Source organism: Panthera tigris, chromosome E2, assembly GCF_018350195.1.
Source record: "Panthera tigris isolate Pti1 chromosome E2, P.tigris_Pti1_mat1.1, whole genome shotgun sequence".
Taxonomy (NCBI): Eukaryota; Metazoa; Chordata; class Mammalia; order Carnivora; family Felidae; genus Panthera; species Panthera tigris.
Window position 1 is genome coordinate 7,411,619 of NC_056674.1, and position 14,538 is coordinate 7,426,156.

The 14,538-nt window shown below is 49.4% G+C and overlaps 1 protein-coding gene across 1 annotated transcript; it reads left to right on the forward strand.

Annotated features, from left to right (window-relative positions):
• The first annotated feature begins 1,594 nt into the window (after window positions 1-1,594).
• Window positions 1,595-6,156, forward strand: KLK14 (kallikrein related peptidase 14). Its single transcript, XM_042970416.1, has 5 exons — window positions 1,595-1,986; window positions 2,776-2,947; window positions 4,649-4,902; window positions 5,007-5,143; window positions 5,731-6,156. Exons 1-5 carry the CDS (start codon window positions 1,947-1,949, stop codon window positions 5,881-5,883), a joined length of 756 nt encoding a protein of 251 aa, XP_042826350.1. The 5' UTR covers window positions 1,595-1,946; the 3' UTR covers window positions 5,884-6,156.
• The last annotated feature ends 8,382 nt before the right edge of the window (window positions 6,157-14,538 follow it).

Below are 14,538 nucleotides of genomic sequence, written 5' to 3' on the forward strand. Positions count from 1 at the left end.
CTGTTTATTTTTAAAATCCATATTAAAAAAAGGACAAAGACATATTTATGGACTCCAAGAAATTGCTCGAAGAGTAGAGTCCCAGGGGCTCCTTCCCTCGGCTTTTTAACCGTATCAGACCCAGGAATTCAATGAGGGCCGTTAGCCAGACTACAGGTCTCCTTCCAGGTCAGCTCTTCAGGTGCCTCTATTTGCCGGTGTGCACGTGTGCAAATATCTGTTTCTATGTAATGTTACCTCCTGTGTAGGTCCAGGTCACCACAAGGGTCCCCAGCCCTCCTGTGCCCCCAGGGTGGGATGGGGGTCTTTCCTTCTGGTTTGCCAGGGCCCTGGCCGCCTAAAGCAGGGAGCTCCTTAGAGCCAGTTCACAGGCAACCGAAGTGCACACGGGGAGCCCGGTGTGTGGGTTCAGACACACTGAGTCCCCAGGTGCAGACCAGACTAAGCAGCAGCCCAGGCAAAGAGGAAGGAAAGTGGTTTGGGAGCCAACCCCGGGGAGGGAGGGGAGGGAAGGGAGGGTTCTTGAGAGAGGGAGAGTGCACAGGCTGCCTCCTGAGTCACCGTGCCCTGCTCAGGCCCAGGGACAAATTGCAGTCATTAGGGAATTTAAGAGGCTGGGGAGGTGCTGTACTGAGGGCAGCGTGCCCTACCCCAGGTTAGGAGGGGTCCCTTGGACCCAGAGCACCTCCTTGGGCTGTCTGGAGCCCTCCCCCACCTCACTGTTGTCTCCGTCTGTCCTCTCTCTAGGTCACCATCTCTCACTCTGTCCCCGCCCCTCTGCCGAGTTGGGAGACACCAATTCTCCACTGCTCCTTCTCCTCCCCGCTGGGGTCCCTGCTCCCCAGACTTTCAGGACTGTGAGAACCACAAAGCCAGAAAGCCTAGGGGACAAGACAGTCCCAGGTGTCTCCTGCCCTTCCCCGCCCCACTCCCTGCCTCCCTCTTCCTGGCTGCTGTCACCTCCCATCTCTGCCTCCCTGTCTCCTCTGAGTGCGTCCCCACCACGTGCTGTGCCCTAGCTCCCTTGGTCACCCCCTCACCTGCCTGGTCCTGCATCGTCCTCCCCCTCCTCCAGCATTTCATCCTCCGGTCCTCCTGCTATTATTTTGTGTGTTTGGGGTGGGGGAGGGGTGGTGATCCTGCCTTCCTTCTCTCTCTTCACTCGGTTCTCTTTGTGTCTCTGTTCTGCCTTCAGTGTCTTCCTTGTCTTCCCTGTTTTTCTGTTTATTTCTTAGCTTTCCCACATTCCCTTCTCCATGAATCACTGTCTCTGTGCTGCGCCTGCCCCACTGTCTCCCCCCCCCCAACCTCCTTTGTCCCCATGTCCACATTCATCTTCCTTCTCCTTCCCCATCTTTCCTTAGTCTCTCTCCCTCTGACACTTGTCTCTCGGGTCTGTGTTTCTCTGACCCTTTCTCTGGTTCTCCACCTTCTTATGTTACTTCTCTTACATTTCCCAGTCTTCTCTGTGTCTCTTTACCCCCAACCCTTACCAGCACCTTCCCCTGAGCCACCCACTCTGTCCACCCTGCCCTGAGGTCCCCCTCCCTCCCTGGGTTCCTCCCAGATTAAACACCTTCCCTGGGCGGGTTCTCATTAATGTGGTGGCTGCTTCTCTGACCAGAGAAGGGAGGGAGGAGATGGGACCAGGGAGTCCTGGAGTCCTGGAATGGGAAATGGGCAATAAAAAAATGTCAGGAGAAGGGCGGGGGTGGGGGAGGCAGGGCCTGTTGCCCAGGCCAGGGATAAAAGGGCTCCACAGAGTGACAAGGAATCAAGGCACCACCCCCCTTCCTGCACACACAGAGACGCATCCACGTCTCGAAGGGTCTTGGTCTCTGTGTAAGGCCTTCACTGTCTCTGTCCCTCATCTCTGGGTCTCTTGCCGCCTCCTTCTCTCTCACTTTCTCTTTGCATTTGCCAGAACCTGACCTCCAGACCCCAGAATGCTCCTCCTGTTGACAGCACTCCAGATCATGGCTCTAGGTAAGACAGCAGTGAGATCCGGAGTATGGCAGTCCCCTAGGCATGCTGAGAAGAGATGGAAAGTGTTCCCTGGGACCCTGGGGTGCTCATGGATGACCTGATGAAAAGACAGCAGGGTGGTTTGGGGGTCGTGACTGAGGGGCATGCAGAAGGGGCCTGAATTCTGAGTTGTGGAGATATCAGGATGCAGGAGTCGAAGGAGATGGGGAGGAATAAATGAGGAATTGTGGAGAAGTATCCAGTGGTGTCTAGGTTTTATTTAAAAAGGAGGGCTGCAAAACTAATGGAAAGATGGCATGTTGGTGGTGGTGATTGTGGGCGTGGTGGTAGGTGGTGTGGGTGTGTAGTGAGACAGTGGATCCTGGGGGTCCACACGAGTGTGAAGATTGGGTAAAGGGCAGGGAGCTCCTTGAATGTGTTGGAGAAGAATTAATGGGAGGAATGGTGGTATCCTGTGAAAAGTGGTGGTAGAAAGTATTCATGGGAGAGTAGAGTCAAGGGTAGTAGATATGTCAGAGCCCTGGATGAGGCAGCCATGGGATCAAGTAATATACTATGGAGGTGATGGTGGGGGAGGGGTGGGTGTCAGAAAACTCCCTGATTGTGTTGGGGCAATAATGGAGGCAACATTGGGCATATCTCAGACTGGGTGGGACAAATAGAGGCAGGTGGTTTAGGAGTTAGGAAAAGAAAAGGGATTTGTGGGTCCCAGACGTCCTAGAGAGTTGGGGGTGGAAAGCATTTGTTCATCTGCTTTCCCCACCACACCCCACCTCTGCCTATTCCTAGCCATGGCACAGAGCCAAGAGGATAAGGACAAGATACTTGGTGGTTATACATGCATCCAGAACTCCCAGCCATGGCAGGCGGCCTTACTGGCAGGTCCCTTTCGTAGTTTCCTCTGTGGAGGGGTCCTGCTGTCAGGCCAATGGGTCATCACCGCTGCTCACTGTGCCCGCCCGTGAGTAACCCCCTCCCCTATTCCTGTGCAGGGTGAATTCTAGAGTCTAGAGTCCCAGAGCTCAGCTAAGAACCTAGAGCATTGTGTTGAACCTAATGTAGTAGCTGGATCCTGGTTTGGGGTCTAGATAAGAGCCTAGAATTACCAACACAGCTCAGAATATAGAATCCAACCATAAATCTTGAACTCGGCTTAGATTCTGAAAGCAGATTGACAGTTTAGAACCCATATGCCAGCTTAGAGTCCCACACAAAAATTAGAAGCTAACTTATCTGGAGATCCATCTAGAGGCCAAACTCTACATAGAGACCAAGATTAGGAGCCCATTCCAGATTGGTGGTTCAATTGAGGGCACAATCTACATTCAGAAACTCAGGACCCCTCTCAGAACACTGCCTAGAATCCAAAGCCTAGTCTAAAACCTGCAGTCCAGCCATAAATCCAGGACTCTGATTACAGCTAGAACATACAGCTCCAGGCTCTGGGCTCAGAGTGTAGGATAGACAGAACCAGAGCCCATTCTAGGTACAATGTTTAATTCAGAGTCTAGTCTATAGCTCCTTTTTGAGAGGCCTAGAACCCAAACCTCAGCCCAGTGTCTAAATCCCAGAATGCAGACCATAATCTGAAGTCTCATAAAGAACTCAGAAGTCTAGACCAAACCCTAGAACCTAGATCCCTGACAAAAGCTCACCCAGTACCTATAAACACTAAGATATAATTCCATAAATTGAAGTTCATGTCAAACCTAAAGCCCAGAACTCAGCCCAGTGTCTAGAATGCAAAGTCCAGAGTGCAAGACAGCATCCAGAAACTTGGATCCAAGCAATAACCTGGAGCTCCATCTTGAACCCAGAGCTCAACCTGAGGTCAAGGCTCAGACCAGAGTCTAGAAGCAAGAGCCCAGACCATAACTGTAGTTCAATCTAAAACAGAGCCCACCCAAGAATCAAAAACTCAGATTGATGTTTAGGAAAGACAGAGCTCAAACCATCGTCTAAAACCCAGGCCATAAACCAGAGTTTAAGCAAGAACCCAGAACTCAACCTAGGAACTGAAGCTCATATCCATGTCCAGAATCCATAGTTCAGATCACAGTCCATTGCTCAATATAGAATTGAGCCTACCCTACAACTAAAAGCTCAAATAAACATCTAGAACCAAGACTCATACCGTAATGCAGAGCTCAGAATAGAATCTGCAGTCTATCCTAACACCAAAAGCTCATACCCATATCTAAAACGCATGCCATGATCCAGACTCCATCTAGAGAACCCAAATTCTAGCTTCAACTCAAAAGTTCAAAATGTCTAGAACCCAGAAGCCAGGCTGGCACCAGGATGGAGCCTCTCAGGAGCCTCCTCCAGGATATCAATTCTGATTTAGAGCCTAGAGCCATAGCCCAGAGTCTCAGTTGGAACTCAGAGCCTAGAACCCAGCACTGAGCCAAGAACCCCCAATCATTACCTTACACCCAAGCCAGAAACCACAACACAGCTCAAGACAGAAAGGGGTGGATGGTGGGATTGACCCAAGGGAGAGCCCAAGCTATGAGAAAGGGCACAGGAGTCCAGCTGATGTTCCAGAGTTGGTTAGACTTGTGGGAAATTCATCAGCAGGGAAGGGAAAGGGGCCAGAGGATGGGGAGTGGTCCCCAGGTCAGATCCTGAGCAGTGCTACTTTTGGGGGGTCATGGGCCAGGATCCTTCATGTAGCCCTGGGCAAGCACAACCTGAAGAATTGGGAGGCTACCCAGCAGGTGCTGCGTGTGGTTCGCCAGGTGCGACACCCCCAGTACAACTCCCGGACCCACAACAACGACCTGATGCTGCTGCGGCTGGAGCGGCCTGTTCGGCTGGGGAGGGCGGTGAAGCCCATTGCCGTGGCCAGTACCTGCATGAGCCCAGGGACCCCCTGTCTCGTGTCTGGCTGGGGCACCACATCTAGCCCCATTGGTAAGTACTTCTATATCCTGGAAATGAGGGGCTGGGGGACTGGACTTCTGGGTCTGAGGGAGGAGGAGGTAAACCCGACTCGTAACCCTTCAGTGTACCCCCAGCCAGGTACCCCAACTCCCTGCAATGTGTGAACATCAACATCTTCTCGGATCAAGAGTGTCAGGGGGCTTATCCCGGAGCCATCACTGCCGGCATGGTCTGTGCAGGTGTTCCGCAAGGAGGGAAGGACTCTTGTCAGGTGAGGTGCAGAAAGGAGAGCTGGAGGAAGGGGATTGTTTGGGGCTGGCACTTGGGTACCAAAGGATCTCAGGAGCATGAAAATCAGAGGAGGTATCCCCAGAACTGAGAGAGATTGTAATAGTCCAGCTGCATCCTAGCTGTATACCCTTGGGTAACAGGCCTAATCCCTCTGTCAGACAGGGGTAGCTCCTCTTAGAGCACATGGTGGAATCAGATGGTAGTTCATGGAAAGAGTTCAGGGTGGTGCCTGCACTTAGCTCTGATCACTGCTCTCATTGCTGTTATTATATTTGGTCACCTGGAAATCTGTGCTCAGCACCTCTAGAGACCTTAGTCCATCCCTGAGAGGTGACTCCAGAGACAGGGAGATGTAAAGAGGCACACACAGTTTTCTAGAGCAGCACAGTGAGCCCCAAGGCGAAGAGACAGAAGGAAGCGTGAAAAGGGAAGGCAGGGATATCTCCAGAGCCCTGTCCAGGGGTCTCAGCCCACCTCTTCCCCATCTCTGCCTCTTGAGTCCTCCACACCCACGGCTCTGGCCATCTGTCGTCCATGGGTGTCTCCATCTCGGCCTCTCCCCTTCAGGGCGACTCAGGGGGACCCCTGGTGTGCAAAGGACAGCTCCAGGGCCTCGTTTCCTGGGGGATGGAGCGTTGTGCCCTGCCCGGCTACCCTGGGGTCTACACCAACCTGTGCAAGTACCAGACCTGGATCCAGAAAACCATACGGAGAAGATGATTGTTGGTATGACTTAACGTCAGCTGCCCAGCTGTCTCCCCAGACCCTGCTCTCTCCACTCAAGACCCAGGAGTCCCAGCCCCCAGCCCCCCAGCCCTCCTCCTCCCTCAGACCCAGGAGTCTAGGCCCCCAGCTTCTCAATGGGGACCCCTGGCCCAGGACTCCCCTTTCCCAAAGAAGTTCCTTCAGGTTTTCTCTCCACTCCCCAACAACACCATTATTCAAGACCCTTCGGTACAGGGACAAGAGCATGAAAACACAAACTGGCATCATACCCCAAAGAAGACAGTTTTCAAAGCTTAGTGTCTCTAAAAACTAGATAAATAATAATAAAAATGGAATAATCCTAAAGTCCATTCACCTGTTCATTTAATTCATCTGACAGATATGTACACACAAGTGGCTGAATGGGGTCCGTGTTGTTCCCTTGGAGTCACCCTCCATTCCCTACATCTGGTGTGGTAGAGGGAAATGCCCAGCCTCGCGGCATGACCCTGAACAAGACCGTCCCTCCCGAGGCTGGGTCCTGTGAGCAGGGACTGCTGAGGTCCAGGGCAGGGAGGGCAGAGACCCACCTTGTTTCTTGGAAAACCCTATGCAAATAAAATGTCCTCTTTCTCCTAATCAGATCTCAGGTGAGGAGAGTTGAGTTAATCACCTGCTGGAGTTCAAGTCCTGGCAGAGCTCTGCTCTCATTTTATTTCTTTATTTCTATCTGTCATCCCTGGCTCCGGTCCCCTCCCTCCCCACAGGCACCAACACAAATGGCCTTGAACACCATGAGTCCTTGCAAAACATGCCTGTCACAATGTGTTGCTTCTCATTTACATGAAGCCATTGTGTTATGGATCTCATTCTCTTTCTCACTTTCATTCATCAGACTATTTATTGGAGGGGCGCCTGGGTGGCTCAGTCGGTTAAGCTCCTGACTTCGGCTCAGGTCATGATCTCACGGTTCGGTTCGTGAGTTCAAGCCCCATGTCAGGCTCTGTGCTATCAGCCTGGAGTCTGCTTCAGATCCTCTGTCCGCCCCTCCCCCACTCTTTCTCGCTCAAAAATAAATAAATGTTAAAAAAATTAAAAATAGAAGACTATGTATTGCCTACAACAGTGCACCAGGCATTGTTCTAGGTGCTGGAAGTTGAGCTGTGAACAAGCCAGATAAATCTAAATGCCTCCCCCAACAGAGCAGACACTCTGGCAGAAGGTGATAGACAAGAAACGACCAACATAATTTAAAAGTACAGTGGAGAGGCACTGGGCTGACTCAGTCGGTGAAGCATATGACTCTTGATCTTGGGGTTGTGGGTTTGAGCCCCACCTTAGGTGTAGAGATTAGTTAAACATAAAATCTTCAAGGGCCCCCTGGGTGACCAGTTGGTTAAGCTTTGGTTCAGGTCATGATCTCACAATTCATGAGTTCAAGCCCCACATCGGGCTCTGTGCTGACAGCTCAGAGCCTGGAGCCTGTTTCAGATTCTGTGTCTCCCTCTCTCTCTGCCCCCTTCCTGCTCACGCTCTGTCTCTCTCTCAAAAATAAACATTAAAAAATTTTTTTTGAAAAATAAAATAATAAAAGTAAAGCAGAAAGCCCCTAAGAGTGAAAGGTCAGTAAACTTGAGCCAGGAGACCAGCCCAGTGTGTACCAGAGCCAGCTCAAACCAACCCATAAAAGCCAACTGGCCAGTTTTTAGGAATTTTGACAGCCAGTTGGTAAACACAACCATTATTAAAAATTAAATTACATTGGGGTGCCTGGATGGCTCAGTCGGTTAAGCATCTGACTCTTTTTTTTTTTTTAATGTTTATTTTTGAGAGAGAGAGCACAAGCAGGGGAGGGACAAAGAGAGAGGGAGACACAGAATCTGAAGCAGGCTCCAGGCTCTGAACTGTCAGCACAGAGCTTGACTCAGGGCTCAAACTCATGAACTGCAAGTTTATGACCTGAGCCAAGGTGGGATGCTCAACCGACTGAGCCACCCAGGTACCCCAAGCATCCAACTCTTGATTTCAGCTCAGGTCATAATCTCACAGTCTGTGAGTTCAGAGCCCCGCGTCGGGGTCTGCACTGGCAGCTCATATCCTGCTTGGGATTCTTCCTCTCTCTCTGCTCCTCCCCTGCTTGCACTCTCTCTGTCTCTCAAAATAAATAAACAAAAACTTTAAAAATATTAAATTACATAAACTTACAATTGAACGATGAATATTCAAAACAAGTTCAATTAATACTCAACATTCATCAATTCCTCATTATTTTCATGAGTATTTATATACTTTGAAGTTATATTTGTCTTATTGCCTTACATCTGTCACCGTGAGCTCTGCACATCTCTTTCTCACTCTGTGTCCTGTGAAATTGTCCTGGGAGGTTGATATCAGCCCAAGCAGGAATACTTGTGCCACAGAAATTGGCAAAAGCGGGGCACCTGGCTGGCTTAGTCAGTTGAGTGTCCGACTCTTGATTTCAGCTCAGGTCATGGTCCCAGGGCTGTGGGATTGAGCCCCACATCAGGCTCACTGCTGGGCGTGGATCTTGCTTTCATTCTCTCTCTCTGCCCCCCCTCTTTTCTGTCTCTTAAAATTAAATAAATAAATAAACAAACAAACACATAAACAAACAAATTAAAAGAAATTGGCAAAAGCTTTCTTTTCTTGGAGAGCTTAAATCCTTACCCTGGAGAATTAACCCTTGGGAAATCCTTGGAGAGTTAAATCCTTACCAGCGCAGTGTGGGACATGTGAATGTCCCTAGGAATGACCTGATGATCCCAGCCTCTGTCTCCTCATAGTTCTGCACTGGGACACTGCAGAGCTCAGATAGAGTGGAAGGCAGTGTGGCCTCACCAGTGTTCACGTGCTCTGCTGTGAGGGACAACACAGGACCTGAGAGTTCTCAGGTGCTGGGTCTGGGAACCGCATGGCTACAGAAATTCCAAAGATTGTTGGGACATGGAGGCTGCACCTTGTGTCCAGGTGACACAGACACACTTTGGCTCACATATGCAACAGCCATACAAGCTCTGTGGAGCAAAGGGGACAAGAGCAGCTGTGTACTAAGGTACCTTCAGGCCCCTGGTGAGATGATGATACAGCCATGCTGTAATTCTTGGCCTGTATCCTTCTATAACGCTAAATAAAAGTTGTGGTTTTTTTTTAATTTTTTTAAATGTTTATTTATTTTTGACAGAGAGAGAGACAGAGCATGAGCAGGGGAGGGGCAGAGAGAGAGAGAGAGAGAGACACAGAATCTGAAGCAGGCTCCGGGCTCTGAGCTGTCAGCACAGAGTCTGACGCGGGGCTCGAACTCACAGACTGCGAGATCATGACCTGAGCCAAAGTCGGACACGCAACTGACTGAGCCACCCAGGCACCCCAAAATAAAAGTAGTTTAGATCAAAGATTACTTTAATCTGATTTCCAAACTTATACTCCCTGCTGTGATGGTTCAGTACTGCATTTTATTGTTTCGCAGGTGCACATTCCTTCACATGTTTAACAATTCTGAAGTGGGAAGCATCTTACAACCAGTAGTGTCTTAGCATTGTATCACGATTTAATCGACATAGTCTTTCTCTATTTCAGAGGTATGCAAAGTAATAGTGCAAATACAATCATCAACATCTTAAATTGGATGAAGTAGGGTACACGGAAGGTGGGTGTAGGTGAGGAGTCAGGTTGAGGTACTTTTTTTTAAGTAGGCTCTATGCCCAACATGGGGCTTGATCTCAAGACCCCGAGATCAAGGGTCACATGCTTTACCGACTGAGCCAACCAAGTGCCCCAGGGTCGAGGCATTAAATAGGTGATCTTATTCCACCAAACACTGTGTTAATCATCTGTTCGTGTTGCTGTTTGTTCATCTAGTTTATTGCCTCTAACTGCCACAGAGTCTTCTCCACCTGTGCTGTCCAATATGGCAGCCATTAGCCACATGTGGCCATTTAATTTTTAAATTAAAACGAGCTAAATTCAATACACGTTAAGATTCCACTCATTAGCTGCTCTTGCCACATTTCTGGTGCTCAGTCACCTGGTGGCTAATGGCTGCCATAATTGGGCAGCTCAGATAAATAGAATATTTCCATCATCACAAGAAGGTCTATTGGAGAGCACCACTTGCTTCTCAAAGTGCGGTCCAGGAAACAGCAGCATCAGAATTACCTGGAGCTTTTGTGATGTCAGAGTCTTGGGCCCCAGTCCAGACCAAAAGAACCAGAATCTGCATTTTAACAGGATCCCCAGGGACAGAATGCATCTGAAAGCTTGAGAAGCACCATGGCATACACACAACATGTTTAAAAAATTTTTAAATATTTATTTATTTTTAAGAGACAGAGACGGAGTGCTAGTGGGGAAGGGGCAGAGAGAGAGATTGAGAGAGGGAGAGAGAGAGAGAGATACAGAATCCAAAGCAGGCTCCAGGCTCTGAGCTGTCAGCACAGAGCCTGACCTGGGGTTTGAACCCACCAGCCATGAAATCATGACCTGAGCCTGAGCCAAAGTTGGACGCTTAACCAACTGAGCCACTCAGGAGCCCCAAAAGGCCCACTCTTAATCAATGTCACCAGGTACTAGCAGGTTTTTGCCCAGATAGAAGGATCCCTATCTCCCTACACCCTCAGCAGTGCCTGTATTTCGTTCGTTAGTCCAGCAAAGATTCATTGAATTTTATTATACCCCAGGTACTGTTTTAAAACAAAACAGATAAACACCTCTGCCCCCAGGGAACTCACTTCTAAAGGAGAGGCAGACAGGAAATAAATGAATAAGTAAATACATAAAGCATTACAGATGGGAGTGAGTGCCTTGGATAAAAGTAAAGCAGAGTAAGGGGATAGAGAATGTCAGAGGAGGGTTACGATTTCCAGGAGGTGTTACACAACGAAGGGTTAACTCAACAGGCCTGAGTTGTCCACAACCTGCACAGAAAGAAAGGCTTGCAAGCCTCGTGGTGGCTCAGTCAGTTAAGCATCTGACACTTGATTTCGGCTCAGGTCACGATCTCTCGGTTTGTGGGTTCAAGCCCTGCATGGGGCTCTGCACTGACAGTGCAGAGCCTGCTTGGGATTCTGTCTCCCTCTCTCTCTGCCCCTCCCCTGCTCTCTGTCTCTCAAAAATAAATAAACTAAAAACAAATTTTTTTTAATTTAAAAAAAAAGAAAGTTTTGCCTTAGTGTGTTATTTTGCCTGGTAACGGTGTCTTTGTTTACCTGGGGGCCTTGGTTGTGCCAGATAGTCTATCCTAATAAAAATGACAAGGTAGAGGGTGTCTCAGTGGTTCAGTCGATTAAGCATCTGACTCTTGATTTCAGCTCAGGTCATGATCTCACGGCTTCGTGGGTTAGAGCCCAAGGCTTCGTGGGCTCTTCGCTGACAGCATGGAGCCTGCTTCGGATTCCCTCTCTTCTTCTCTGTGCCCCTCCCCGACCTGTGCTGTCTGTCTCTCTCAAAATAAATAAATAAACTTTAAAAAAAAACTAAAAAAAAAAAAAAACCCGACATGGTAGAGGCCTTTGGGCAGTTTGACCTCTGCAGGGGCTGAGACTAAGGTCAGCTATGCAAGCAGAAGGCCATGTGCCCATGTGACTGACCCCAAATAAAAGCCCTGGACACCAGGGGCGCCTGGGTGGCTCGGTCGGTGAAGCGTCCGACTACGGTTCGGGTCATGATCTCACGGTCTGTGAGTTTGGGCCCCGCGTCGGGCTCTGTGCTGACAGCTCGGAGCCTGGAGCCTGTATCGGATTCTGTGTCTCCCTCTCTCTCTGCCCCTCCCCTGTTCATGCTCTGCCTCTCTCTGTCTCAAAAATAAATAAACGTTAAAAAAAAAAAAGCCCTGGATACCAAAGCTTAGGGGAGCTTCTGTGGTTAACAGTACTCTGTATGTGCTGTCACACATCGCTGCTGGGAGAAACAGGCAGTGTCTGCACAGCTCCACTGAGAGAGGACGTCCAGAAGCTTGTGCCTGGGCCTCTCCTGGACTCCCTTGTGCACCATTTCCCCCTGCTTATTTTATGCTACACTTTTACTTGTAATAAACTGAAACCACAGTATAGCAGCTTCCTTGGGTTCTGTGAGTCCTTCTAGTCATTCGTTGAACCTGTCCTGGGAATTGTGAGTCCTTCTAGTCATTCGTTGAAACTGTCCTGGGAATTGTGAGTCCTTCTAGTCATTCGTTGAAACTGTCCTGGGAATTGTGAGTCCTTCTAGTCATTCGTTGAAACTGTCCTGGGAATTGTGAGTCCTTCTAGTCATTCGTTGAAACTGTCCTGGGAATTCCCAACTATGGTGGTCAGGAAAGTCTTCAAAGAGAGAATGAAAAGAATCGATGAGACCAGACATCTGGCTTGGAAAAGTCCTCCTGTCGGGGGAACAGCAGGTTCTGAGTGTGAGCCTGGCATCAGAAGGGTGGGAAAGAGGGGAGGGTCAATGATGTCAGAGGACCACTGGGGCCAGATGGTGTAGAGGCTTGTCAGCCACCATAAGGACATGGGACATTCACTCTGAGTGAGCTGGGGGCATTGCAGGGTTTTGAGAAGAGGAGTGATCTGTTCCGACTTACGTTTTCTTAAAAGGTCACTCTGGCTGCCACATCAAAAACAGAGTGAAGGTGGATAGGCCAGAAACAGGGAGACCAGGTAGAAAATTTGCAATAACCCCGGGTGAGAGACGATGGCAGCTGGGAGGTGCCAGGTGGCAACGGTGGAAGGTGTTGAGAAACGGTCAGATCGGGGATCTATTTCGAAGGCAGAGCCGACAAGGTTTGGTAATAAAATGGACATGGGATGTGGGAGCAGGAATCCAAAAGAGAGATGAAGGTTTTTTCACTGCTGAGGACTGGAAAGAAGGAGAGACCACCAGTGGAGAAGATCAAGACTCTGCGAGAGGAGCCTGTCTGGACCTGGAGAGCTGCTGAGAGCCCGGGGTTTGGTTTTGGACATGCAGATGTGGGGCAGGCAGTTGGATGTCAAGTTGAGAGTTCAGGAGAAACATCTGGCTGGAGACGTAAATTTGGGAGTCGTCAGCAGGTAGATGGCACGTAAAGCCACGAGGCCAGATGAGATCACCGAGGGAGTGAGTGTAGACTGAGGAGAGGACAGAACCAAGTGCCCAGCCCTGAGGTGCTCCGCCATGTAGAGACGGGCCAGAGAAAGCAGCACCAGACACGGATGAGGAGCAGCCAGTGAACAATGAGGAAGACCAGGAGAGTATAGTGTCCCAGAAGCCAAGGAAAAAACAAAATCTCTGAAGGAACAGAGTGATCCACTTGTTAAACGCTGCTGATAGCTCAAGTAAGATGGGTTCAGCAACATTGAAGCTTTTGGTGCCATGGAGCGGGCTTGAGAGAGACTAGGAGGACAGGAGTTGCAGACAGTGAGTGTAGCCAACTTTTTAGGAGAAATTGCAGTCAAGGGGAGAAAAAAAATGGGCCAAAAAAAAAAATTGGGGCCAGAATGCTCAAGGAGAGCATGAAGGTTTGAGAGGTTTGGTTTTTGTTCCAATTCTTTTAATGGAATAAGGGAGCAACTGTATGTAATATGTTTGTATGTTCCTGGAGAAGGAAAAAAATTGATGCAGGCAAGGGAGCAGAGAAATGCTGGCTGCACAATGTTCCCAGGGAGGTGAGAAGGGACGGGAGGTGAGAAGGGACTTGTGCCTCCACCCCAGGCACAAGTGGAGGGGTCTGTCTTAGCGGGAGGTGCAGGCTGTTCACCTACAGAAATAGGAGAGGAGGCAGAGGATGTGGGCGCAGACACAGGTAGGTGGCAAGAGTGACCTTTTTAGTTTTTGCTATTCTGATGGGTGAAAAGTGGTTTGCTGTTGCTGCACGGCAAAGATGATGACTGGGACCGACATCCTTAACAACACGTACCCAGATACAGAGAATAATTTGTGCGTCTTGACATTTTTTTTAAAGTTTATTGATCTATTGAGAGAGAGAGAGTGTGTGAGCAAGCGTGCACAAGCACGGTGGCTGGGGAGGGCAGAGATAAAGGGAAGAGAGAGAATCCCAAGCAGGCTCTGCATTATCAGCGCAAAGCCCAATGTGGGGCTCGAACTCATGAGCCACGAGATCATGACCTGAGTTGAGATTAAGAGTCAGACGCTGAACCCACTGAGCCACCCAGGTGCCCCTCCATCTCGATGCCTTTGTTTCTCTCTCTGTCTCTGAATTTCCTCTGTTCTCTCCTACCCACCCTGTCTTTCTATCTCTGTGTATTTACCCCTTTGTATCTTTCTCTGTCTCCCCCTCCCTTCATGTTTGCATTGGGGCCTCTCCTCTGAGCCTGGGTGTGGGGCCAACTTTCTCATCCCAGCCAGCCAGCACTTCCAACCAGAACTTCCAGTCCTTGCTTGACAAAGAACCCCATTTTGAAGCCAAGCTAGGGTGGGGCTTCTGGAAACCTCAGGCTACCTCCATTTCCAGCTTTACTTAATTAACAAGCACATCTGTGTCCCTTGGTCTCTGTCGGGCTCTCATCTAAGCAACCTTCAAATATTAACTCATTTAACCGTCCTCTATGAGGTATGTGCTGTTGATAGCACGATTTTGCAAATGGGGACAATGAGTGGCCATGTCGCTTGGCCACTTGGACTCACATCATTTGCGTCTCAACTCTGAACCACTAAGGCCACTGTCTCTTTTTCTAGTCCTTT

What these genes read in the sequence shown, in the direction of transcription:
- KLK14 (XM_042970416.1), top strand. Translation starts at nt 1,947, where the DNA reads ATGCTCCTCCTGTTGACAGCACTCCAGATCATGGCTCTAG. An exon ending in GCTGCTCACTGTGCCCGCCC is followed by an intron (nt 2,948 to 4,648) that starts GTGAGTAACCCC and finishes GTCATGGGCCAG; the next exon opens with GATCCTTCATGTAGCCCTGG. An exon ending in GAGGGAAGGACTCTTGTCAG is followed by an intron (nt 5,144 to 5,730) that starts GTGAGGTGCAGA and finishes TCTCCCCTTCAG; the next exon opens with GGCGACTCAGGGGGACCCCT.